Genomic DNA, 26,898 nt, shown 5'->3' with positions numbered 1-26,898 from the left:
TTAATGAAGGTGGATTTTAAAGAAGAAACTATATTTTACCCAAAGGACAAAGAAAAAAACAGAAAAGAAGGCGAAAAAGGGAAAAAAAAAAAAGAAAAAGAGCATAGCTAAACCTAAACAACGAGAAAAAAATAATGGAATAAGTTCAGAAAAATATTACTAATTTTAGAGTTCATAAGGTTTCCAAGATAAGCTGATAATCAAATACTAGCAGCCAAGTTGACTGATGAGGCCTATATAATAAAGTGGATATGTCAAAATGCCTGGTCAAGGAATGAATCTGTTAAGGGTCTGATCAGTAAGGAAGACAAAAAAAGTTACAGTTTTTAATTTTCAAGTTGGAATGTTTTTTAAGGTTGTCAACTTGTCATAAGTGTTTGGTTCATGGAACCTACTGCAAGAAAAGTTTACTCCCAAGAAAACAAATCCAAACAACTGTTATTATTTTATGGGTAATTTTTCATTGTTGAGGTCATTGTTGAGGTCATGGTTAACGTGTTTATAAGAAAAATGGCTTGTAACATTCCTGGTTTCAGGCTCTCAGCCCCCCACCCCCACCCATGGATTTTGGCATTTAATCTCTTTCTCCATGGATTAATTATTTGTCAAAAGATATCTTTATACTGTGGCATTTGTATTTAAAAGACACCAAATTCTGCTTATAGAACTTTGATGGGTGCTTTCTTCAAAGAAAAGTTTCTGTCTAATGCATTAGTTCTTATACGATTGCATTCAAATCTCTATATAAGAGTTTTATTCAAGAGATCACTCATTCTAGTACTACTTATGCACTTATGGTCAAGAACACCGCTTTTAGATGTCATGGCTCAAACATGCGAAAGCGGCTTTAGGTATGGCTTGATAAACATGGCTCGAATCCCCCTCCTCATTAGGCTTCTTATCTACCAAATCACAAAAACAAAAACAAAAACAAAAAAGAATGATGCAGACATGGTTTAGTCATAACACAAATATAAACCACATTGCAATTTGAGCTAGGAAATACATGTAGAGTGAAATTAAGCAAAAAACAATGCAATAGCAACAATACATGAATGCAGGATGACCGAAGAGGAAGATCAACAGATTAACCATTGATCTTTTTCCTAAGTAGTCAAACAAGCTTGCATTCATTCTATTGATTATAGAATGCAAAGTATATTAAACCATAAAACTTGCAAACCATCATATCTTGAAGAATGGCGGAGTTTCACAGTAAAAGTTACTACCATTAATTGTCTTTCAGTAACTTAATATTAAGGCTCTCAGAAATGGTTATGCAGTTCAGCTTAAATCATACATACTGTAACTTAAAATGAGAAACGTACATGCTGAAATATGTATGAAATCATGCAATGATCCATCAGTAATGAATACCAAAAACATAATCAGAAGCAGCATGCCAAAATGCCAAAATCCCATCTCTTTCTCCACCGATTATCTTAACAGGTACTAAAGGAGACTCAACTACATTACATATACATAAAAATAGATGTCCACACATGCGTGGATATAAGGAGCAGTTAATCTTAACAAAAGTGAGAAAGTTTCTTACAGTTTTCACTGTGATAGGAAGCTAGTCTCTGGTCAGCCTGTAGAAGCCTTTTCATTTTTCATTATCATATGGAATGACTTAACTCTGTCCTCTGCCACTATCTCCCTCAATACATCATCTTCAATCTTTTCTGCTTGCCACTGAGACGGGTCCTCCACAAATGCTTCACTGAAAATCATACTTGATACCCATTCCTTCCATGTGGTCCTACGATACTTATCTTCTTCAAGTGTGCCTGTTGCCAAGAGCTGATAGACATAAACAACCTTTTGCTGACCAGGCCGAAAAGCCCGTGCAATAGCTTGCTTTGTCTTGGAAGGATTCCATTCTGAATCCAATAAAATCACCCGCGATGCAGCTGTCAAACTAATGCCTTCAGCACATGCTGTAATTGAAGCAAGTAGTATCCTTGAAGCGCCACCTGGTTCCTCAAACTTGTCCATCACTCTTCCTCTTTCAAATAGCTCCAAGTCTCCTGTAAGGACCAATATTTCTCTACCCTTCCGCCATCGAAAGACTAACTCAAACAATTCCAAAAACAGATTAATGGGGGCAATGTTGTGGCAAAAGATAAGAACCTTTTCCTTCCTGATGATTCGATAAACAAGGTTCAAAACAAACATCACCTTGGAACCTTTTTTAAAATCAAACTTCATTTTCTCAAGTTCCAGCAACTCTTCTGGACTGAAGAATTTACGAACACAGTTTGAAGTCCTAACCAAAGTAGGATGTATTGATGCAAGGGTTATCAAAAGTTCCAATTCTAATGGGTAGCCACTATATCCAGCCATTATGTTGTGAAGTTTTACCAAAATCTCATGTTGTATGTCTGTTGAGTTCATCATTAGGGTGTAAATTTGTAAACCAGGGAGGCTGTCAAAATTCCCACCCTCGTACACATCAATAAATCCATTTGTGATGTTTCTCAACATGTTAAGACCTTGCATCCTCTCTTCTCCTATGCTAGCATCAATCTTCCTGGCAATTTTGTCTATGAAGAATTTTCTTGCTCTGTTTTCTAACAAATTGCGTGCTTTGTTCAACGGATTCTTTTTCTTTTTGAATTTAGGGTCTAATTCCCTCAAAACTTCATGGATGAATTTAGGTCTTGCTAGGCACAGGGTGTTGAAATATTCACAGAAGTTGTTCTGAAATAATGTACCTGAAAGCAATATTCTCAGATCTGTTTCAACTTTCATCAAACCCTTTCTCAACCTTGATTTTGTACTTCTGGGGTTGTGCCCTTCATCCAATACCAGGAGCCCTGGACTTTCACGCAGCACCTTAGCCATAAATTTTCTGTGCTCAAACTTTGAATCATCTCGCATTAATGTTAGGAACGAAGTGTAACCCATCACAAGAATACTTGGTTGTGCATGCCACTTCTGTATTTTCTCTAGACAATCCAAAACATGCATAACATCATGACTAGGTCTTGGAACTCCATGAAACCTTACAGAGTGCTTCTTGAAGGCTCTATAACTTCTGCGTCCATGAATTAAATGAACGGATATAGGGATTTCCCACTTGATGAATTCCTTGTGCCAAGTATATAGAGTTGTCTTTGGAGCAAGGACCAAAGGCCTCTTTCCAGGGAATAACTTCAAGTAGCTAGCAAGGAATGCAATAATGAGAAGAGTCTTCCCAGCTCCTGGTGAATGAGAAACAACACAACCACCCGTCTTTTTAGATGATGGTTCCATAAGTGCAGGTATCAAAGAACCTGCAACATTTTGCCATAGGAATTCAAAGGCCCTTTTCTGGTGGAAGTGTAATTTCTTCCTAAGTTCAGGGATTAGGGCCCACACATTTTCATTTTCTTCAGATAACGGTGTATCTGAAGAAGTGTAATTGCAGAAAAGATCCAAGCCCATATCTTCATCTGTTTTCTGCTCTGGCTCCTCTTCATTGCATCGTTTACTGTCTGTTATCCAGCTTTTATGTTCCATCTAGAAAAATGGAAAACAATTTAATGACACATCTAGTAAGGCAATATAAATTAATATACTGCCATAATCCAATAAACTGAATAATAGAAAACAACAATAAACACTGAATTGCGGAGACAATGGTTGAAAGTTAAGGAAATTAAAAAACCAGTTCGCAAGCTGTTATTATTTGCAAATTTTCAATCATGCATGCAAGCAGACTTGAAAAGATGCCAACAAGAAGTCACATCCAAATGTTGGCAATGCATGGAAACAACCATGCGGCCAACACCTATACCTGCACGTATGTGCAAGAAAAGCCCAGAAAGGAACTGAGACATCCCATTCCAGGATTGGAGATCATTCTCCCACATATTTGACAATTATTGGAAATAAAAGCTTATTTTCTTCCTTTTTTATTCTCACGAAAAATGAAAAAAATGTGGCAATGCAAGGTAAGATGATGTCTTGGTTCCTTATAGGAGACAGACAACATAATAAAAAGCAGCAACTGGAAAAACATGCATTCCTGAGTTTCAAACTTACAAATGGTGCAGAAACATGTTTTATTTCAGTGCTAACAAAGCCACAGATATGACATAGAACCCCGATTTCTTCATCCAATTTGAATTCATGCTGACAATTTCCACTAGATTTCCGCAGAGACTCAGCAGAAACTCTAGCCTGAGAATCATGAAACTGAATTAATAACTGAGACACGAATTTGTACATTTGAGATTCAGGTATAAATGCATCAACCACAAATAAACGTACAAACTTGGGAGTGGGGGGGGGGGGGTGTGGGAAGGAAGGATGTTTGTATCAACAAATTATCACAAAGAGCAAGAATTTGATCCATGAAAAATTTCAATAGCTTTACCTCATCATCCTCAAAGTAAGCTGATGCCATACATAGTTCCATTTCTCTCCACAACATTTCAGTTTCTGACATTTCTCCCTCATCCTCAACAGATGGTTGTTTTAATTCAGTTTTCCTACTTGTTTCTGAGGATCTCGCTTCCTTGAACTGATTCCACTGGTCAATAATGTGCGGCTCTTCTTTTGTGAATGTAGAATCGATTTTCTTCATATATGAATTTATCAATTTATTGTATGCACCAGCACTTAGAGTTGTTTTTTTGTAAGTTATTGTTTCATCATAATCTTCCCTTCTTGCATGAGCAGATCGATAACTTTTATTCTGCACTTTTGTTGGGGAAGATCTTCCTTTCGACATACTTTCATAATCCATATATTCTAAAGCAGGAATTTTCTTCCGCCGAGTCATATGGTAGTGTTTCTTGCTATAATAATTCAAAGATACTTCAACTTCCTCTGAATAATTTCTTGGAGCTTTGAGGATATTATAGTGTCCAAAGGTTAAAGCACCGCTTTCAGAAGACACAGGAACAATAGCAAGTTCATTTTGATGCTTCCTTGGATTAGTTGCACCTGATCTCCTTGGATTATTCACACTTGATTTCCTTGGAGTGGTCACATATGATTTTGCCTCTGTGAATATATTCTTATTTTTTAGCACATCTCTTGTTTCACGCAGGGTAAGCTCTTCTGAAGGACTCGCATTCATGCCGAACAAGTGTGATAGTGGCAAGTTCATATCAGCTTCTTGTTCTGATTCTTCTTCCTCTTCTCTCCAGTTGCTAGTTTTACACGGAGTTGTTCGAAACCAGCTAGTATCTGTCTCCAGAGGACTATCACAACCAAGGAAACGCTCAGGTTGTACATACCTGCGTTTAGAGCGTCGCAAGTTCATAGCATCATAAACTGGCCATTGTCTGGTCTCATGGGCGCTACAAGCAGTGCCAGCTTCATTATTTTCGAGGTGCTCAAATAGGACCACAGTGGATACTAAAATACCATTGTCTACCTTGAAATTTACAGCATGTAGATAATTATTAGATTTTAAGGGACTGCTGTCATCTTCACCCAGAATTTGATAGACAATCTTGTTCTGCACAGATCTCACATCAAATGCAATCCGCTTCAAAACAGATGCAACAAGAAGCCATGATATGTCAGATAAGAATCTCCCCAAAAATATTTTAGATCGTTTCAATTCAGTGCAGTCCTCAGAGAAATTCCATCTATGGTGCCAATCATCACATGCATTCTTTTCAAGCTTTTGGAGAATACAAATCTGATCGATTCCTACTACTTCAGTCTCTTTGCTAAGAATTGCTTTCTCAGAACCAAGAGGAGCGTGGTCAACATACAAGTTAACATAAAACTGGCATGAGCATTCAGAGTCATGGGGCTTCCTCTCAATGGAACTTATTTTAGCATCAACCCACACCTAATCAGATAGAGAACCAGAAGATAAAAAACGAATGCAGCAATTAGAACTTTCTATAAAAATCACCTATGTCTAAAAAAGCTAAGCATGGAAACATAATTTTAGCAAGATGGTAAACTAATCAGTCCATAGAATCAAAGAAATGATAAACCACTTATCAAAGAAAAAGATTAGCATATTTAAAGATAACCACACATGTGTAGAATATTAGCATTCAATTTATGCCCCCTCTGAGCCATTTTTACAGTCAATTTATGAAGGGAAATTAATTTGCTTCATTGTCAAACATTATACCACTGAGCATTGCAACGTAGACATAGAGAATGGAGACTAGTTCCAAATGATAGAAATCAAATCCATCTTAAATCATATTAAGTCCAGTAGTAGTGCTAAATTTCAAATTATTAAGCTTGGAGTGCTCAGCCTGAAGAAAAATAACTTACAGGTTCTGGATTCTCATCATCCAGACTCCCTATCTGCTGAGAGCCTAAAAGAACACATACATCAATACCAGGTCTCAAGAAGCAGGTGCAGTCGGACAAAGATGCCTTCCTAGACTTAACACGAAAATCAGAGAATGGTTGTTTCTCAATCAAATATTGATCATCTATCAGATGCATAGTCATGATTCCATCGCTAATTCTTATGAGTTCCACAGCTTGCCATGAGTCACAGAAGAGGATCTCAAAAGCTGTCAGACATGAAATCAATAGAATGATACAATCAATGAAGCGGTGAGAAATAATAGTACTTCAAAAAAAAGAAGTTACATGTAAAGAAACGACAATGATGAATAATCTTTTACCAAAATAAAAATTTCAACCGTTCAAAGATAACTATTTGCAATATTTAATGAATTTGATGAGTGTTCAAAACACACTTCAAAAGTTAGTTACAAGGTCCTCTGTATATAGACACTAATGCAAAACACCCAGTATCGAGATCTCCAGCAAGGTCATAACTTCACTAACAATTTGGTGATGATGTCCAACTACTCTGCTATTTCAATTACCACAAGGAGCAACTCTGATTCAAGTAAACAGATCTTTCTGGCGGGTTAAACTAAGTTGGCAACTTTCCCTTCATTACAAGCAAAACGTCACAAATAAAATGGCCTAGTTACATGATAAACTACTCAAAAACCACACAAGCTGTTGAAATCTGTTTGATTCCAATTGAAACAAAACAAATAAATAAATAAAAAGAAATACAGTAAAAGTACATATTAGTAGGAAGTAATAATGCTTACGATATGCATTAAATGGATGCTTGGAATGATATAAATGCCTTTTCCTCATTGTTATATTTTAACAGGCTCTGCAATCAAATGAATACATCAGGGTACAGAATCACATATTTCTGCAATAATGAGCTTGAAGCAAGCAGCATTGCTCATTTTTGCAAGTTAAACTTACAATTATCCGAAAAGAAGGGTAAAAATACACTGGTAGAATATATAATTTAACACACATCTTCCAAGGAGGCCTTAAGAATTCAGTAAAATTATAGTAGTAGCCAGAAAACATCCTACTTTAGGTGAACAATAGCAGGATCACTCCTTTATTTCCCAAAAAAATAAAACTCATAGAATCATCACAGAGATGGAAAGTGAATGTGAAAAAATGCAAAAAAAAGAGCAGTCTTTACCATAAAAATCAGATATAGTTGACAGATATAGGCATCCATCACATGCAACCACAGGAGGAGTAAAAAAGGAGCAAATTTTTTCCTTTAATAGTAAATAATGGATGGTTGACACAATTCAACTTAAACTAAATTTTGATTCCAAAGTGGGGGTTGATTACAAGACAGCTGCTTTTTGAATCCACACTGCTTACACAGCTCTGAAAATTGTGTAAAATACAAAAGTAAACAGACAAACCTCAAAAAGTGTAGGAAAAAAAAACAAGATAAGCAAATAGCTAGTGTTCATACAAGAAAGTGCCTATATTCTTTTTTTAAAAAATGTAGATCATTGAAACAATCATATGATTATCATCTAAGAAAACACAAATGAAGAAAGGGTCAGTCTTTACTTAACAATTACCTGAAAGCAGTATCTGGGTACTAAACAAAATCGGATTCCAGAGAGATCATATGGCCTGAAATGAAATAAACTTGGAGAAATGGAACAACCCCAAAGAATGAAAATGAAGAAATGAGTGAGTGATATAAGGAAAAAAAAAAAAAACTGGCCAAAAAATAATATAAGGAAAAAACAAAAGAAAAAGAAAAAGATAGAAAAGGGCAGTGGGCCGAGTAGTTCTAAAAGTAAATAGAATATTTATTTGTCTGAGAATCTTGGGTTTTGTGTTTGTGACTTTGTGTTGAAATTTGCATGACTTAAAGTAAGGGCCCCCCAAACCTTTCTGCGGTAAATGGCAAGTTGGGAGAATAAGGAAGGAACAGAAGGGTACAATAGGAAATGAAAGGCAGTGATTGATGAATGATGATGATCATGGGTGGTTCAGTCGCAGATGGGGGGGCCATCAAAACTGCTGGATTTTGCTGATGAAACGATGATTTTAATGTTGGTTAGAAGCACGTGTAAGAGTTAAAACCGCATGGGCGTGCACGTGTATAACTCATATAATAAAATTTTTTAAGAGAATAAGATAATTTTTTTAATTATAAATTAGATAATTTTAAATTTATTTAAATTATTTAAATTATAATTAAAAATTGAATTAATTTAAAGATATTTTTTTTAAAATTAAAAATATGAAATATAAATTTTATTTTTTAATAAATAATTTTAATTGTTTATCAAATAATTTTATTTAAAATTTTATTTAATTATCAAAATCTTTCAAATATATTTAAAAATTATAGAGATTAAATTTATTTAAATCTTTCAATAATATTTTTATTTTGATTTAAAAAATTATTTTTTAAAAAAATTTACATAAATTATTAAAACTCTAGTAACTTGATTTTAAAAATTTTAAAAATTTTTATCTTAAAATTTTTAAATAATAAAATTATCAAAATGATTATATCTATTTGAATTTTAATTATCAAATTTATATTTTAAATAAATATAAAAAAATTAATATTATCCTTATCACTTATTATATTTATTTTTAATTTTAAAAAATTAATTTAAAAATAATCTACTCAATCTTAATTGTCACTAAAATTTTTTTTTATAAATTTAAGACTACAGATATAATTTGTTATATATAAAATTTTTTTTTAATAACTTTTTTTCAAAGTATATTTTATTACTATGTTAATTTATTATTTTACAATTTTTTCAAGATATATTTTATTATTATTTTATTTTTATGAAAAATAATGTTTTTTAACTTTATTTTTTTTACATTTTTTAAAATATTTTTTATATTTTACATAATAATTTAATCACTAAAACGATTTATATATGCTCTAACCACCGCGGCAGTGGTCCCAAGGGTTACATGGTCTTTGGTGTATATTGGTTGGTGGGCTATTAGTCACACAATTCAGTTGGTTTTTCTCATTGCATGGTGGAATGAAGTTCCCAATTGTCATGGATTCTGTTGAAAAACTTGAAAGGCTTTGGGGCTAAGGTCTTTGAGGTCCATCGTCTCAATATTGATCACATCACAGTACCTTCTACCTGTGGTCAAGAGTTTGGTGTGCTACGACGTATAGATGATGTATTTGATTGTTGGTTCGAGAGTGGATGAATGGCTTATGCTTACATCCATTATCCATTTGAGAGTGTTGAACTTTTTGAGAAAAATTTTCCTGGGCATTTTGTGGCTGAGGGGCAACATCAAACTCGTGGATGGATTTACACTGGGAAACCAACCTGTATTTCGAAATCTCATTTGCAATGGTTTTCGTTTTTATATATATGGAGAAAATTTAAGATTCTTTGATTTTGAATACTTTTATGGATCTAATAACTATCTTTATCACAATAATTTATTTTAAAAATTATTAGTTTTAGTCTCATCTTTGAATTTTCAAATAATTAATTTATTATATATTTTTAATCTATTTTTATAAAAAAAAATTATATAATAAATTATCAATCCCTATCTCTCTCGTTGGATTGAATCTTTTTTCTTATCACATTTATTATTTTTTTTTTACTTTGATTTTCCTTCCTCCCACTCCCCGTTAAAAAAAAAGAAAGAAAAAAACATTTAAATATGCAAAATCTCATTTGATAGAGCTTACTTTTAAGTTGATAGAGTTTGATATATAAGTTTTTCTAAAGTGAACCAAACAAAATTTTAGTTCATTTATCTCTCTTGAAACCCAACAAAAATAATACAATCAATTATTGATCTCATGCAGGTGTCAATCATTAATACTTAATAGAATATTTTTAGTATATAAAATATAAATGTATAGAGTTATAATTGACTAAGAGTTAAAATGGGTTTGTATATATATTTATATTTATATAATAGAACAGGTGTTCATCAGAGAATTCTTAGTAATTTTGTTAATTGTACGTTATATATGTTTATTAGATTTAATGCTTACTCTTTTCCAACTATATAGATAAAAAAAAATTAGATAAAAACTTGCTTTTGTTTTGAAAACAAATTTATATTTTATTTATATTTTAATTCAAATATTTTTATATTATATATCTAGTTAATTTATTTATTTCTCTAAAGCCCATAACTTTTTTTTTTTTTTTGCTTAGATTGATTATAATTAACTTTTCATATTATATGTATATTTTGTTTTATTCATTTCTTTAATGTTTTTATTTTCTATTAATTCATTAAAGTATTTATTTTTATTATTGTATATTTTTAATTTTGACAAATTAATATGTAAACTTATACTCTCTATTTCCTTTTTCTATATTTTTTATTATTGAATTTTTTTTTTTACAATAGATGATGCGAGGAGAATGGTAATCATTACCATATCTAACCTATGCAGAAAAAATACTATCAATTATTTTAAAAATAATTAAAAATTAAAAAATATTTTAAAAAAATATTTTTAAGCATAACATAAATAATCATTATTTCCCTTTTATCTAAAAAATAACTTTATTTTGTTGACATATATAGAAATAATTATTAGCTCAATATATTAGTGTAATAATTACTTGAAATATGTAAAAAATAAGAACTAATAAAAAATAAATGATTATAACTAAATTAATAATTGTGATTTGTTATTCAATCAAATATATATATATATACACACCCATATCAATATTATCATAGAAACAATTATTAATCTTAACTATTTAAATTTGATTCTTCATTTCTTATCAAAAAAAAAAAAAAAAAAAAAAACGATAGCAAAATTTTTAGTATTTAGTAAATGAATTGAAGAAAATATTGTTTTATGAAAAAGAAAAGATTTTTATAATTCTTGAAAATTTACAAAAGCTTAATTTTTTTTTAGATGAATAATATCATTTATAATATATTATGTATAAATTATTGTTTAATTGTAATTTAGTATTTATAAATGTATGATTATATATTGATTAATAATTAAAAAATAAATTTAAAAAATGAAAAATTTAATAAAAAAATCTCGTGCATTGTAAGGGTTAAAAAAGCTTGTCTCAGTGTATAATTCTCAAATCTATTCCATAAAAAAAAAAAAAATCTTAAATCTCCTAATTTACGTAGTAGCATGTAAAATCGCAAAATCATAGGCTATTATCACGTTTTAAAATCCAATAAAAATATTTTCGTAATTTAAATACAGCATGATAAAAAAGAAAGTAAAAGTAATTACTAAAACAAAAAAAAATACTAAAATATTAAAACACCCTATATTTTTTCATAATTTTTTATCATTTTATTGTATCTAATTGAGTTTTTAGAGCATTGTTTTTGTTTGATTAAGTCCTTATTTTGCATGAAAACTATTAAAACAGTTTAAAAAATAGGGATTATCTGTTGCCATTGAAAAAAAGTTCGATTTAGTAAAAAGTTACTGCGAAAAACAATGGCTTAAGATTTCCAGTTTACTAATAAACTAGTGTGACGACGTGCTTTGTTACGATTTTTTTTATTTAGTATAACTAAAATTTTAAAATATATAAAATTTTTATTTAATTAAAAAATAAATAATCAAAATAAAATTAATTTCCCCTTATCTAATTTCTTTAAGTTTCATAACTCTTTTGTCTAAAGTGAATTCAATAGTCAAGAGCGAACCAAAAAAAGTTGATTTCATAAAATAAATTTCTAAAAAGATTTTATTTTATTTTTATTTTAATCCATTAATAATTAGATTGGATTGAGTATTACAAACAATTTGTAAAATACAGCATATATGAGACAAGGATCAATTTAAATTGCAAAGTTAATAATCTAATGTCTTCCTAACGGGTTTAAAAAAACAAAAAAATATTCTGCAAATCGTATCTTAATCAAATACCTTTGAGTTGATTAACTATAACATGTTAAAAAAATTAAATCATATTTGTCTTTAATTAATTAAGACATAGTTCATTTTTTACAATGATATCAACACGCATCAACATATTTGGGGAAATAAAAACAAAAAAATCACTTAACAAAATTGAATATTGAAAAAAAAAATTTCTTTTAATGAGTTAATAGCATTTGTAGTATTTAAATTTTAACACAATTTTTAATTTAGTTCCTAAATTTTAAAAAATCTTAATCTAATCCCTAATTATAAAAAATTTTCTTATTTTGGTCTTTTTATCAATGGAGCCATATAAATTGATAGTAAATACCAGTTGACACTACTTTACTACGTCAGTTAACATCTCACAAGGTAGATTAAGGATCAACATAGAATTCTCTCAAAATTTAAAGATAAAAAATAAAATTATCTCAAAATTTTTATAAATTTCATATATTTTTATAAAATATTAAATTTAAAATTATATTTTTATATTTTATGTTGCTTCATAATAAAAATATTATTTTATATCCATAAAATATATTTTTTAAAATATTAAATATCTTTTAATTTTCTTTTTCAAATATATTTTATAAAAAATAAATAAAGGAAAAGATAAAAATAATTCAAGAAAATTTTGATTTTTATATATTTCAAATATATTTTATAAAAAATTAAAAATTAAAATATTTTTTAATTTTTATTATGACATGATTTATCAATAAAATACTATTTTTAATATAAAATAGATTAAAAAAAATTATATCTAAGTTGAAATTTTTAAAATAATTTTGTTAAAATTACATTTCATTTTAAAAAATTAAGCAAAAATTTTTATAACGGTCTAAAAAATTAAAGAAGAACTCTATATCATGTTAAAATATTATGTAAAAATTTTCATATCATTTCCAAAAATAGATTTATTAATCTATTCAAAAATATAAAAACTTTATATTCATATAAACCAAAAAAATATAATTTAAAACATTTTCTATTTTTTCTTTTTATAAAACATATTTTGTAAAATATATTTAAAAAGAAAATATAAAAGATATTTAATATTTTAAAAAATAAATTTTTTGGATAGAAAACAATATGTTTTATTATGATTTATGAGTGAAATAATATTTTTAATAAAAAAATTTTTTTCTTTTTAAAATGTTATAAAATTTTAAAAAAGAAATTTGAAAATTTTACTTAATTTTAAGTTTAGGATATTTATTTTTTATTTAAAACAAAAATACTTTTAATAAGTTACATTATAACAAAAAAATGCAAATATAATTTTAAATTTAATATTTTTATAAGAAATGTATAAAATTTATAAAATTTTCGGATAATTTCATATTTGGTCCTTACATTTTGAGAAATTTTATTTTGATCCCTCATTTCTCATATGAAATGTTAGCTAACGTCATCACATGATGCTAGCTAACATTGCCATTAATTTAGATGATTCCATAGACAGAATGACCAAATTAGAACAATTTAAGATAATTAAGAATCCGATTATAACTTTTTATAGTTTAAAAATCAAAATAAAATTTGGATAAAAGTTTAGGAATTGCAAATACTATTAACTCGTTTTAAATTACCATCCTATAGCAACACCAAGATAACTCGAACATCTACAATATGTAAGAAAACCTAATTGTCTTGACCATACTATAAAATTCATCAAAAGTTTTCATTTTCTCCTTAAATATCTCAATCTACGAAAATAATATAAAAATATATCTATCAATACTCAAACTAAGAGTAAAGATAAAACTTAATATTACAATGACTATAACACTATAGTTAAATAAGCACCAACAATAATGATTGTATAATAAACAAAAACTTAATATTGAATGTTCTTATATCACTTTTTAAATTTAACTTTATTTAGAGAGAATAAATACATTTTAGCTTGCAAAAATATTTTTGTGTAAATCATGACATATCCAAAAGAAAGAATGAAGAGCTATTAAGTCGATTTGCCTTTGCTTCTTGGATAGGTTGCCCTTTAAAGTCCTCCTTCATATCAACTATTGAGGTTGTGATATCTGTAGAATTGCAAGTTGATTCCAATGATTATCTGGATTCAATGGTTACATTAATATATTTTTTAAATAAATTAAAAAATAAAAAAGTGGAAGACATCTTACTTTTCTCAACAGCCAAACCATTGTATTTTTAATATTTTTGTAATTGTGACAGACTGTTCCAATAGCTACTTATATGACATAATAAATAAAAAGAATAATTTACAATAGTTCTCAAAATGTAGCATACATAATTGATTTGATTTAGGTTCCCTCTATGAATAATTAAGTACAGAAATAAATTATAAGTAGCAGCATCAGAAAAATTAAGTCACAAACATTTTGTAGTTAAGAAAAACAAAGTTGAGAAAAGTTTGAGCATTTTCCCAGCACATAAACAGGTGTAAAACAAACAATTTATTGAAGTTGGTTTGAACGGGCAGCAATAAAAAAAAAAAAAAAATTCAAACTGCTTTCCAAGTTTTATAAAGAGATTTTTTGCAAGAAGATAAATTTTCAGTTTTTGCAAAAAGAGGAAAACGATTTGAATTTTGATCGCTGCTACTTCCTTTGTAGATTTTCCAGCAAACCTAGCACCTATATTAAGTTGACGTTGAATGACCTCTATAGGAGCCTGAGCTGGAGCAGCAAGAGTAACAACATCATCAGCAGCAGTGGCAACTGTCACAGGGTAAGTCTGCTTGATCTGTTCAGCCTCTGCTTCAAATAATTTCACCTCTTCCAACTGAGGAGGGGACAATTTGGCAGTTTCTAAAGTGGCTGCATTAGAAACACTGGGACCCAAATGCACCTGCTTCTCCAAAAACCGTTCTTTTGATTTCAGAAAAAAAAAAAGCAATCAAGAATAGTAAATGCTCATCGAGGACTACAAACTACAGGCAATTTTTAGCTGAATGAGACTTCTCCAAACCTGGTACAAACTACAGGCAATTTTTAACTGAATGAGACTTCTCCAAACCTGGTTTTTCTTTTCCTTGGACTTTGGGTTGAAGGCTTTCTATAGAGAAGACAACCATTTTCCTTCCTTCCCCATCTTATCTTTTCTCAGCATGATCCTTTAAGAGGCAAAACAAGACCAAAAAAGTAGCCTTTCTCTAAATGCATTAGGCTATAAATCAGAAATGACTTCTTGGTGTAAAATAGAAGGATTTTACATTTTAGAAATGAACAGTCTCCAACAAATATTAAAAGGGGGAGATAGGGGTGCAAATGTCGTTCTATTCCATAGTAGATTTTTCTTAGCCTTGAGATTGCTAGTAGTCATTCACCATGAGGCTAAGAAAAGAAAGAAAGGGAGGAGGCAGCAGAATCAATACTGTAAAATTTAAATCTGTCTTTAGAAATAGAAGATAGATTTGGTATATATAACTCTCTTGTTCCAAATAAACAAAATTGAGATTATATCTAACTCAAATCTCTACAAACTGACTAAAATGATGAGCAATTAGTAATTTCATTTTGCGTTTCCTTTTTTTGAAGATCCCAGTCCTTTCTTTGCGGTCTTCTTATGAAGTTGCTTTTTTTGGTTTCAACTTGTTTGAGGATGATGAGGACTTCCCTTCTTGATTTTTTCTGTTCTTTGCTTTATTCTCTTTTTTTATATTATATACGATAACAGCCTGGTTTAAGAAAGAAACCACATAAGACTCAGATGATCAACAAATTTTCATTTGGAAGATCAAATTTATCACCTGATATTTCAAAAGCTATTAGAGGCAATGCTGTGAAGAAGAGAATTTTCTTTTCGTCCTTGATACAGATGGGGTCGTATGAAGTACACGTGCGGCCTGTTTCCTTTGTAAAAACTGGTGGTATTGACATTGACAATTACCCCATCCTTTGTACGCTATAATTTATTAGAAGAGGCACTACCAATTAAAGACAAAATTAGGGGATGCATTAATTTGATTTAAAGAGAAGACTTACATATAGTCCTACTCCTGTATGTGAAAATGTGAATTTTTGAGAGAAAGGAAAGTGAAAAAGATATAAAATTAACAAAGTATTCATATCCAAATATAAACATTTATGTTGAGAAGAATTTTACTGCACTACAGGCTACGCTGGACATCAAGAGCATCCAAAACTTACCCATCATAATATCAGCAAGAAATAACATGCAAACTGGCAGCGTAGCCATCAGACCCCGTCAATGATTGACAATGGCAGCAGCAGGAGTGAAAGTAAGCTTCCATACATTAGTGAGGTATGGCATCATCAGTTCGTCCTGGCACTCGTTTAGCAATCAAAAACCATCTGTTTCCAAGAAGCTTATGAAGTCTAATTATAAGGTCTTCTTCTTCCTCAAAAAATTGCCTTTCTTTTCATTGGGGCTTAGGTAATTCATCCACCTTAGCTTGGAACTCTTCCCACTTCTCTTGAAACCTGTATGAGGAAGAAACAAGATTAACCATTTCACTTTTGTTCAAAAAGGAAGATTAACACAAGGAAAAAAACCAGAAGAAATGAACTATGTTATGACCTGTCCCGTTGGCTATTTTATTCCATTGTCCTTTTCCATGCAGCTTGACATAATCCATGAGTAGCTTGTCTTCCTCCACTGTCCGTAACCTTTTTTAGTATGGAATTTCACCTTCTTTTATCATATATGGTAATTTGTGGGAGTTCTTGCTGTTGCAGAAGCCAAATAGCAATGATGATGGGATGGCAAACTTTGGATAAGCTGCTTTTAGCAACTTTGGCACACATCTTGATATAGTTTGTTAGCTTCTTATAATTGGATTCATGCTAAATTAATTACCTTTTAAGTGTATCATCCCAAGCTTAAAAACTAAGTCTAAATTTTTTTTTTAATTTGAAACTTAATTTAAATGGTTCATTCATCTTTCTTAAGAAAGTCAAAGCTTAAAACCAGTATACAAACCAATCGATGGACCATTCTACAAATGGAAAGTTTCAAATCAGAAAAAACCTGCATAAAGTTTAAACCATTAAATCTCTAAAAGAAGAATTAAAAACTATTTGCTAACCATCCTTGCTATACACCAGTATTCAGGTTTCACATTAAAAATTCAAGATTATCATTAATCAAAACCACAGTCCTACTAAAAAGAGAGATGATTAAAAAGATAAAACCCAGGATTAACAAGAAACAAGTATATAAATTTAAGATTATCATTCATCACAGCCTAACCACAATCCTACCAAAAATAGAGATGGTTAAAAAGAGAGCTTAATGGTAATTCTTACTAACCACAATCCTTATGTATCAAATCATGTCCCCCACAACCTATGAGATGTCAAAAGTAATTATTTTAAAATATTGGCTTTTAAAGTTAAAGAAAATAATGTTACTGTCATTATTTCTCACTCCCTCAATTTTCCTCTCACCTCAAAAACAATATATATATATATATATATATATATTCAAAAAGGGAATTCTAAAAAAATTATCTGACTGACCTTGTTGATGCCAGCAGTCGTGGACTGACCATGACCCATGACTAGTACCCGCTTTCCTCTTCCTTTCCTATCTTCCCCTTTCTTTCTCTTTGCACCTTTCACAGTCTTCTCTCTGCAATAAAAAAAATCACACACAGATGTCAACATTTATAATAATCACAGTCATTTTCTCTGTAATAAAAACATGATATATGGATATTGTCTATCCCTCTTTCTCTCTCCCAGCTGCTAACACAGCCACAGGGAGGAGCCAAATAAAAAAAGTTTATGGTATGCGAATCTAGTATTGACGTATAACTAAAAGTGTTTAATCTAAAATCTTCCCTACCTTCCAATTTAAAACCAAATTAACTTTGGTATTAGATATAATTTGAAGGATAATTTTGGAAGATAGTGCAAAGATTAAAGCTATTTGAAATACTAGCAGCAAGATCTGAAAAGAGGAAAAAAGTTACCTATTTTCTAAGAAAGAAAGACAGGAGGGCATTGCTTTCGTGGCTTGCTTACCTAGAATGGAAGATTGAACAGCTAATACATTGATACCAAAGAAAGATTCATTGATCATCAATGGTTAAAACTCAATTAAGGTAACATGGTGATCATGTGATGATTGAAGTCGTACCTATGTTCCACAATTACTTCACCTTTTTTAAGCAAGACCTCATTTAATATTTTGAGCTTTTCAATGAATAAATTTGATATTTACATCTCAATATAAAAGATTAACTAATGTAAATAGAATTTACCAGTTTAGTGTTCTTCCACTATGAACGGAACCACAAGTTCACAATATTGCTAATAGCATACTTTCAGTTTCATGTCTTACAAATTTTTTTATATAATCATGAACTGTCCTTAAAATCACTAATTAATGCAGTTTATTTTTACAATTCTCAAAGGAATAAGGGAATGTGGCATAAAACATGGCTTTAAACAGATTCTTAATATACAATATCCATTCTCATAAAAAAAATTGCCAGTTTACACAAATTTCCCAACTGAACATACGTACTTTTGGAATTCTAAATTCCGGTAAAGAATGGTTAGAAAACAAATCATAGAATAATATGCTAAAACCTTAGTGAAACTTTCATAGAATAGAGTATCAAATCATACATACATACAGGTTTGAAAATTTCATAAAAACATGAATTTTTCAAAAAAAAAAAAAAACACATACAATTACCTCTTGAATTCGTCAGATAACTTCTTTTTTTGTAGCTTTTTTTTTTTCCTGTCATAGAGCCCAACTTCTGCCAAAATCAGTCAACAATTTTAAAAAATAAATAAATCAGTAATACGAAAAAAAACAATCTAATATTTCTATATCTATACCTTTTTCAAATCACGATACCATCAATATTGGCTTTGTTACATTGTCAAGCGTCATTGACATGACTACATACGACGGTGAACCACTCAATCTCTGAGAACTTACTATCTCTCTCTATATTATATATATCCATTCACTGCCCAAAGAAAAACCCTAATTTTTTAATGAAAAAAAGTAAGAGTAATTTCAATTGTAAATTGAACGGCTCAATAACGAAAACTCTAATATTAGAGGAATAACCAAAAACCTAAAAAAAAAAAAACCTTTGATCAAGCAAATCACATAACACGCAAAAATACCTTAAAATTGAAGGCAAAATTGAAAAACAAAAAAACTTCAAAATAGGAAAATAAAAAACCACAAAAAAAAAAAAAGTTAAGGAAGGATGAGGAGGAAGAGATTAAGACTCAAGAAAGATCTACAAACGGTAACGGTGGAAAGGTCGGTCCATTGACAGCCTTTCTCCCTTTCCCCCCTCTTCAATGGTTCCCTTTTCCTTTCTCTATTCTTCCCTTCATCTTTCTCTTCATTTTCTTTTCTTTTCTATCATTGGTTTGGAAAAATCCAGAACCTTTAAGTGTTTAATCTACTCAAATTTCATAGACGAGAGAGACTATTTGCACCCTATATTATTGTCAACGCACCTCAATTTTTTTTTTTAATTTTTTAAGTAAAATTACTTAGTTACCTTTTTTTTCTTGCAAATAAATTTTCAAAAAAATTTTAGAGATTTTTGAAAATGAATTTCTAAAAGCTTTTAAAAATATTTAGAGTTCTTAAAACCTTCATGAAATTTATTTTTGAAAACTTTTAAGACTTTTCAAAAATTCATTTTTGGAAGTTCTGAAATGCACTAAAACATTTTTACATGAAACCTTATGAAATTAAATACGAAATCAAATAAAAAATAGAAAGAATAAACAATTTGAAGTTCTTAAAGGTAAAAAAGACCTTAAAAATTTCACCCATTTGAAGTAAAAAAATTATAAAATCAAATGTAAATCATTTGTTCTTTTTATTTTTTTCATTTGATTTTGTGTTTAATTTCGTAAAATTTCATGTTGAAACGTTTTGGTATGATTCAAAACTTCTAGAAATGAATTTATGAAAAGTCTTAAAGGTTTTTGGCAATGAAGTTCTACTTTACTTCAAATTTTTCGATAAGAACACTACATGAAAATAGAGATTTAGTGATTACTTTTTAGTGGTGTTTTTAAATAAACACCACAAAGTTCTGTATTTCTATAAGGTTAGTGGCGTTTCTTTATAAAACACTACTAAATTTTTATATAATGGTGTTTAAATTTAAAAACGTCATTCAAAATATATTTTTGTGACGCTTGTTGATCTAAACGCCTCTATATACTTTGATTTTTTAAAAGCATTTTGAAAAGCATGTCTGAAAATGAATACAAATCAATTGTAGGTTTCTGTTGGTAAAAAATTTGGTTTATATATGTGTTTGGCATAAAAATATCTTCAATAATCCCTTACAATGAATTGAATGGGTTATTGAAGACGTTTTTGGCCAAAAACACCTTTAATAATTTTCTAATAAAAATTAAATGTGTTTTTGGTTAAAAATCCCTTAAAGAGCCTCATTCAATTTTTTATAAGGGATTAATGAAGGTGTTTTTTGGCAAAAAACACCTTGAATAATCCCTAAAAAAATTGAAAGAAATTATTAAATGCATTTTTTTGCCAAAAACGCCTTGAATAACCCCATTCAATTTTTTATAAGGGATTATTCAAGGTATTTTTCAGTTAAAAACGCCTTGAATAATCCAAAAAGAAAAAATGAGAAGTGATTATTGAAGGTATTTTTTTTTTTACAGAAAACGCCTTGAATAATCCAAAAAAAATAGAATGGGATTATTCAAGGTGTTTTTTACTATAAATGCCTTGAATAACCTTATTCAATTTTTTGTAAGGGATTATTTAAAGTGTTTTTTGGTCAAAAACGTATTGAATAATCTAAAAAAAAATAAAAAGGGATTATTCAAGGTATTTTTTTATCAAAAACGCTTTGAATAATTCTAAAAAAAATTGAAAGGGATTATTGAAAGCGTTTTTGGCCAAAAGTATCTTGAATAACCCCATTCAATTTTATTGTAAGTGATTATTCAAGATGTTTTTTTGACAAAAAAACACCTTGAATAATCTCCAAAAAAATGTGGGAGATTATTGAAAGCTTTTTTTTTTGTTAGAAACACATCGAATAATCCTCTTTAATTAAAATTTGAGGGGATTATTCGAAGTGTTTTTTGTCAAAAATGCCTTAAATAATCACAAAAAAATTAGAGAGGATTATTGAAGGTATTTTTTTTGTTAAAAATACCTTCAATAATCATACTTTTCTGTTGTTAAATTTTTCTTAAATTTCAAACTCGTGCGACCCCCTTTATGTTTTTCTTTCCTTTACTCATTTCTTTTACTTTTACTCATTTTGGGTCATTTTTTTCTCATTTTCTACCTAAGTTTAAGTCATTTTGTGGTCAATTTCCATCTTCTTTCCTTTCATTTTTGCAAATTTCAAGTTAGTTTTATTGTATTTTAGGTCAAATTCCTAAACTTCTCACATGATTTGTTATGTCAAATCCCTAAATTGTTTGCCTGATTTGTTGCGTTTTTGTCACCATTCAAGCTCCATTGGTAAGCTCCATTTCAACATTGGTAATTTTCTGTGCTTGATCGTTCTTTTTCTTTTTTTACCAATTTATTTCGTTATTATAGTATGAGTTTGATTTTGTTTGGCTGGTGAGAAAAATTCAAGATAGAACAGAAAGTGAAAAAAATATGGTTTTTCTCTAAAAAACTTGAAATTAAACGTTGAATTTAGTAATAAATACAAATGAAATTTTAGGTTTAGTTTTTTTTTTCAACATAATATTTTTGAAATTACTAAAAAATTGTTACTTGTTAACATGAATTTGTTGATTCATTCAAGATATCTTTAGAAAACCATTTTAAAATAGTCTATTATGTTTTTTTTTCATCTCATCTTGGCATTTATTTTATTTTTTTCTTAGATTATGGTGGTTGATGAAACGATTTAATCTGGCTTGAAAGGATTCATTATGCATGAAAACCATCAACAACAAAAGATAGAGAACCAAAAAAAGACATATATAATCATTTGTGAATACTGCAAGGTAAAGTATTTATGACATACTTAATCTTCCTCTGTTGCACTGTAGGTTTCTAGATGTATGAATATTCGATTAAAATTTGAATAAATTTTTTGTTGATGTTATTTCTGTTCCTTTTTTGCATTGTTTAAAAAATATGATGTCAATGCGTGATACGTAATCAATTTTTTTTTTTTACATTGTAATAGGTTATCTTTGATACCGTCTTGTTATTATTTTTGTTTTAATACTTAGTATAATTAGTATGTTATAGTTCGTTTTCATATAATTTAATTATATAATTTTGGTATGATAATGTAACAACTATTAAATAGATAAGAATTAGATACAAAAGTCAAGATTAAGTTAGTAAGTTCTTAAGCATGCTAGTAACCAAGATGAAAAAAATCTTTCATCAAACAGTAGTGTTTCAAATCTATGTAATCATCAATTCCATACATTTTAGATTTTGGTTAATGTACTAAAATAATTTGAATGTTATTACATGTATTAAACTTTGTATTCCATCAATATTGGAACAAATTATGCATTTATAATATTCAGTTTATGAATTTAAATTTGTTTTTATTTCTTTTAATATTTTGTATTTAAATAATCAATATTAAAGAAAATTTTTTAAAAATAAATTTCTTAATTTAGCTGCGTTTGTGCCTAAAAACGCTGTTAAATTCTAAAATATAACGGCACTTTCTACTATAAATGCTACTAAATTTAGTAGTATTTTTTACTATAAACGCTACTAAATTTAGCAACGTTTTATGATAAAAATGTCGTTATTTTTTCGACGCAAGTATAACCGACACTCTTAGTGACATTTTTGGCAAACGTCACTAACATTTTAGTGACTTTTATAAATGCTGCTAAACATGAAAAAAAAGGGTCACGAAAAACCTAATCCCTTGTAGTTGAATCAAGAAAAAAATGAAATATTTGAATCCTATTTGATTTCATCCAAATTTATTAGTATAAGAATAAAATATAAAAAGGAAAAAGAATTATTAAGATTTCATTGAAGATGAAAAATAAAAAAATTTATCGTATGGATTAAGATAGATTAGTAAAATTAGAGAAATTTGATTAAATTATGATAAAAAGAGGAAAAATAATTAAATAATTGTTCTATGATAAAAATAAAATAACTGTCTTAAAGCTAGATTTGCCTTAATTATTTGCTTCTTGCCTTCAACTTTTTTCCCATTGAATTATTTGGTCCTACTCGTTATCAATGGGATCAATGATACTTTCAGCAAGAAATATATTGAAGGGTTAATGCTGGATAGCCAAAAATCAAAGTTTATCAGTAGTTTGGTCTAAAATTCTTGAAAAATTAACTTTTTATGATTACATTGGCAACAATTTGGCAAAATGAGGATTAGTCAGAACGGGTTCAATGAACAATACGGATGAAATAGTCATTAAGTGGTTAAGACACCTTATCTTTAGAGATAAAGAAGGACGTGAACTTTTTGCACATTGTATGCCGACTTTTTTAAAAACATTTTCTATTATTTTGGTAGACAAAAATAGAATTATTAGAGCGAATGTTCCTTTTAGAAGGGCAGAATCGAAGTATAGTGTTAAACAAGTAGGTGTAACTGTTGAGTTTTATGGTGGCAAACTCAATAGAGTGGTTATAGTGATCCTACTACTATGAAAAAATATGTTGGACATGCTTAATTAGGTGAAAATTTTGAATTAGATCAAGCTACTTTAAAATCCAATGGTTTTTTTCATAGCAGTCCAAGGGGTTGGTTTACTTTTAGGCATTGGGAGGCTTATTACTTCAATTAGTCCCCATGTTCATTGAATAGATCTTTTAATTGTTGAGAGGGTTGCCCAAAGGCAGTATATAAAGCATACCTAGTAAAACTTACAAGTAAACCAGATATAGAGATGGCAACTAAAGTTGTTACCATTATCATATAATTTCAAGATCACAATGGATATATGATAAGATTTTTTTAGTTTAGTTTTTTTTATATATTTTTATTTTGGTAAGAAGAATCCTCTAAATATTTTGGTTTTGGATCAATGATTAGTTTCAATATTTTAGAATATGAATAGAGAAGAGAGGGAGATGTTAAGTTCATTACATTAAAAAAAAAAAGAAGATATGGGAATTAATTCCCAATAAATGAGAAATAATTGAGTGTGAGAGCCAAATTAGTCAAAATATTCATGTTTGGTTCGAAAAAGGATCATGGAATTTTGGAAATAAAAAAAATTAATGTAAAAGATAATCCACTTTCATTAAATGATTTATTAGATAATTGAACAGCTAGAAAAATATCGGGCCTGCTTACGGAAAGTGGGAATAGAGGCGGATTAGTTTTGAGTGAATTGATATTCTGAGATAAAACAAAATAAATTGAATTTGATTAATTCAACTTATAAGATTTTGGAATAATTAGAAAATTACAAAAATGAAACCATTCATTTTAAACAACAAAGAGTGATTAATTAAGTCCAACAATAGGTTTTCCCACAAGCTTTACAAGGAGCTCTAGGAATTCTGAATAGTTCTTTAAACAACAAGTTACATTTGCATACCATTAGCACTAATATTGGCCTATTTGGGGTGATGAAAGAAATAACTGGTTAGTCTTTTTTTTTTACCTTATACTTTATTATAGGTATTTTTTTTCTAAAAAATAATTAAAAAATACTCATGTTAACTATTAGAACCAACGAAATTAGTAATATCATCTGTGAACATATTGAGCAATATAAAAGAGAAATAAATATTGTAAATAGTGGATATAGTTAAAAACTATAAAAAAACAACGGTTTCCTAAATGTAACCCCCAATCAATTTTATTTACATGGTTGAAGTGTACCCCAATAGACAATTGGGGAGGGACTGTTATTATATATGGTAATATATTATGGATATGATGATTTATGTATTTATTAGGGGTGATAATGGTTCAAATTGGATTTAGTTCTATTTTATTGGATAATGTATAGTATTATAAATTTTTAAAATTCGATTTGAATTCAAACCGACTTTCTCTTAAAATTGATTCCATTTAAATTAAATTTTACTCGTTTGATTCGGTTCAGTTTATCAGTTTTTAAAATTTAGTTTTTTTAGTTTTTATATACTATTGTAATAAGATTTTTAATATATTTAAATAGAATTATATATAAAATAATTATTTTTATTTTATAAAAATTTAAAAAATATATAAATTAATAAAAAATATATAATTTGGTTTGTTTCGATTTTTTTAAATTTTTTACATTTCAATCCAAAATTCAATTTGAACTTAATATATATATATATATATATATATATATATTTAATATTCGAATTTGATTTGAATTGAATAACAAAAAAATAAATGTGAACCAAACTAAACACTACGATTTTAAATCGATTTTTAGTTTTTTTTTATTTTTTCTCCCCTTAATATTTGTATAATAGAAAATATTAAAATTCATATATTTTTATTATATTTTATATAAAAAAATATAAAATATATATTTTTTAAATTTTGTTAAATTTATATATAATTAATATTAAAATTTTAAATCGTATTTTATTTTTATATTATATTTATGTGTATGGTATTTTAAATTATCACTCCTATTTATTATATTTTTCCTCGTTACCAAAACGTCAAGTTTTTTTTTTCCCCACTTATGCTTATGGGATTCTTACTTTCATGACTTCGACTTCGTCTTGTTTTTGTCCATTTGAGGAATGGGCTTAATCCTTCAACACTGCTTTCAGCCTTAGCGCAAAATTGATACTATAATTATTCAGCTTCCTTTTAATGGATGCAACTGGCAAATAATGCAATAATGCATGTTAAGTCTATATAGTTTTACCGATAAAAGAATAATACTTTTTGCACTCGAAGCAATAGATTCAATGATTGATATATGTTATTTTACTTAGAGAGTAAGATTCAAATCTTCCTTTTTTGGATCAAAAGAAAAAAATGCTCTCATCTTATTACATAATTTATTGTTGATACATGATAGATGATACGGATTTTTGGATTAGTTTTAACTTAGGGCTGTTTTTTAACTCCTAAATTCAAAAATTTTTCAGATTTTACGAAAATCTGATTTCAAAATTAGTTATTTGTGTAAAATGTAACTGAGCAATCAAACTACTTGAATTGTTTATGCTACATGTGAGGCTATAGGTGTCAAACACCCCCCTCCTTGTAAAGAAAAATAATTCAGTCAAAACAGAAAGATTCAGATTCAATGAGGTACCCTGAAACTACCAATCTCTTCAATTCTCTCAATTTACCTGGGCCAGATCGTTATTACTTGTGGAAGTTATTTTTTATTGTCAAGATTCCTTGAATATATGGCTGGTGAGTTTTTTATGCACATTGAAAACATGTGAGGGAATTGGTTAGGAGAAATGAAGGATCATTAGACAAGTTGACTAGAAAACTTAGTAGGAAAGGGGTAGGAAAATGGCAATGAATGGGATGTTTGGCCAAAGGATATTATACTTGGTTCTAAGGCCTTTTAAACAGCCTAAAATTGTCCGCAATGTACTGGTATACTAATTGTCTATTGAACATTTTTGTTCCTCTTGTAATCAGTTATATTCTATTTAACTTGCTAAAAAGGTATAATTTTCCCTCTGGCTAGGTAGATTTGGTGGTGGAACTACTCTGACATTTCAAGCTACTAGTTCTAGCTAACAGTAACTTCAAGCCCTGTATCTTTCATTAGTATCCAAAACCTGAATGATTTTCCTTATCCATGTCAATGTTGTTATTGTTAAAAAAATGGGATCCAGTCTCATGTAAGTGATTTTGGACC

The 26,898-nt window shown here is 28.9% G+C and overlaps 2 protein-coding genes and 1 long non-coding RNA gene across 18 annotated transcripts; all 3 read right to left on the bottom strand.

The window, feature by feature from the left end:
- Nucleotides 1-663: 663 nt before the first annotated feature.
- LOC111297316 (SNF2 domain-containing protein CLASSY 1-like) lies at nucleotides 664-7,936 on the bottom strand. Of its 6 annotated transcripts, XM_022892018.2 has the most exons (7): nucleotides 7,845-7,936; nucleotides 7,047-7,114; nucleotides 6,241-6,488; nucleotides 4,364-5,797; nucleotides 4,030-4,167; nucleotides 1,556-3,504; nucleotides 664-902 (listed from the first exon to the last, which is right to left on the bottom strand). In XM_022892018.2, exons 2-6 carry the CDS (start codon nucleotides 7,093-7,095, stop codon nucleotides 1,588-1,590), a joined length of 3,786 nt encoding a protein of 1,261 aa, XP_022747753.2. In that variant the 5' UTR covers nucleotides 7,096-7,114; nucleotides 7,845-7,936; the 3' UTR covers nucleotides 664-902; nucleotides 1,556-1,587. The 6 variants fall into 6 exon arrangements, with proteins under 6 accessions (XP_022747753.2, XP_089596701.1, XP_022747752.2 ...); XM_089740575.1 differs by lacking the exon at nucleotides 7,047-7,114; XM_022892017.2 differs by lacking the exon at nucleotides 664-902 and having other exon boundaries at nucleotides 1,340-3,504.
- A 7,598-nt stretch (nucleotides 7,937-15,534) lies between these two features.
- LOC149515697 (uncharacterized) lies at nucleotides 15,535-16,045 on the bottom strand. Its single transcript, XR_016325883.1, has 2 exons — nucleotides 15,891-16,045; nucleotides 15,535-15,818 (listed from the first exon to the last, which is right to left on the bottom strand). It is a non-coding gene; the product is annotated as an uncharacterized LOC149515697 (long non-coding RNA).
- Nucleotides 16,046-16,074: 29 nt separating this feature from the next.
- LOC111297287 (uncharacterized) lies at nucleotides 16,075-19,658 on the bottom strand. 11 transcript variants are annotated; one of them, XM_089740569.1, is made up of 8 exons: nucleotides 19,255-19,654; nucleotides 18,958-19,091; nucleotides 18,809-18,875; nucleotides 18,078-18,129; nucleotides 17,623-17,734; nucleotides 17,084-17,131; nucleotides 16,682-16,830; nucleotides 16,075-16,584 (listed from the first exon to the last, which is right to left on the bottom strand). In XM_089740569.1, the coding sequence occupies exons 3-7, from the start codon at nucleotides 18,861-18,863 to the stop codon at nucleotides 16,789-16,791; spliced, it is 309 nt and encodes a 102-aa protein (XP_089596695.1). In that variant the 5' UTR covers nucleotides 18,864-18,875; nucleotides 18,958-19,091; nucleotides 19,255-19,654; the 3' UTR covers nucleotides 16,075-16,584; nucleotides 16,682-16,788. The 11 variants fall into 11 exon arrangements, 5 of the variants coding, with proteins under 5 accessions (XP_089596695.1, XP_089596696.1, XP_089596694.1 ...); XM_089740570.1 differs by having other exon boundaries at nucleotides 19,363-19,654; XM_089740568.1 differs by having other exon boundaries at nucleotides 18,809-18,872; nucleotides 18,958-19,658.
- Nucleotides 19,659-26,898: the final 7,240 nt, after the last annotated feature.

Source organism: Durio zibethinus, chromosome 12, assembly GCF_047325235.1.
Source record: "Durio zibethinus cultivar Kanyao isolate XHJ-2024 chromosome 12, ASM4732523v1, whole genome shotgun sequence".
NCBI lineage: Eukaryota > Viridiplantae > Streptophyta > Magnoliopsida > Malvales > Malvaceae > Durio > Durio zibethinus.
This window is presented reverse-complemented; position numbering and strand designations above follow the sequence as displayed.

Excerpts from the sequence above, each read along its gene's own strand:
- LOC111297316 (XM_022892018.2), bottom strand. The coding sequence starts at position 7,095 with ATGAGGAAAAGGCATTTATATCATTCCAAGCATCCATTTAATGCATAT. Across the intron at positions 5,798-6,240 it reads ATGATGAGAATCCAGAACCT|GTGTGGGTTGATGCTAAAAT; the intron begins GTAAGTTATTTT and ends CTATCTGATTAG. Across the intron at positions 3,505-4,029 it reads AACATGTTTCTGCACCATTT|ATGGAACATAAAAGCTGGAT; the intron begins GTAAGTTTGAAA and ends CCATTTTTCTAG.
- LOC111297287 (XM_089740568.1), bottom strand. The coding sequence starts at position 18,863 with ATGACAGGAAAAAAAAAAAGCTACAAAAAAAGAAGTTATCTGACGAAT. Across the intron at positions 17,132-17,622 it reads CGACTGCTGGCATCAACAAG|GTTTTTTCTGATTTGAAACT; the intron begins GTCAGTCAGATA and ends AACTTTATGCAG. Across the intron at positions 16,831-17,083 it reads GTAGAATGGTCCATCGATTG|CAAGAACTCCCACAAATTAC; the intron begins GTTTGTATACTG and ends CTTCTGCAACAG.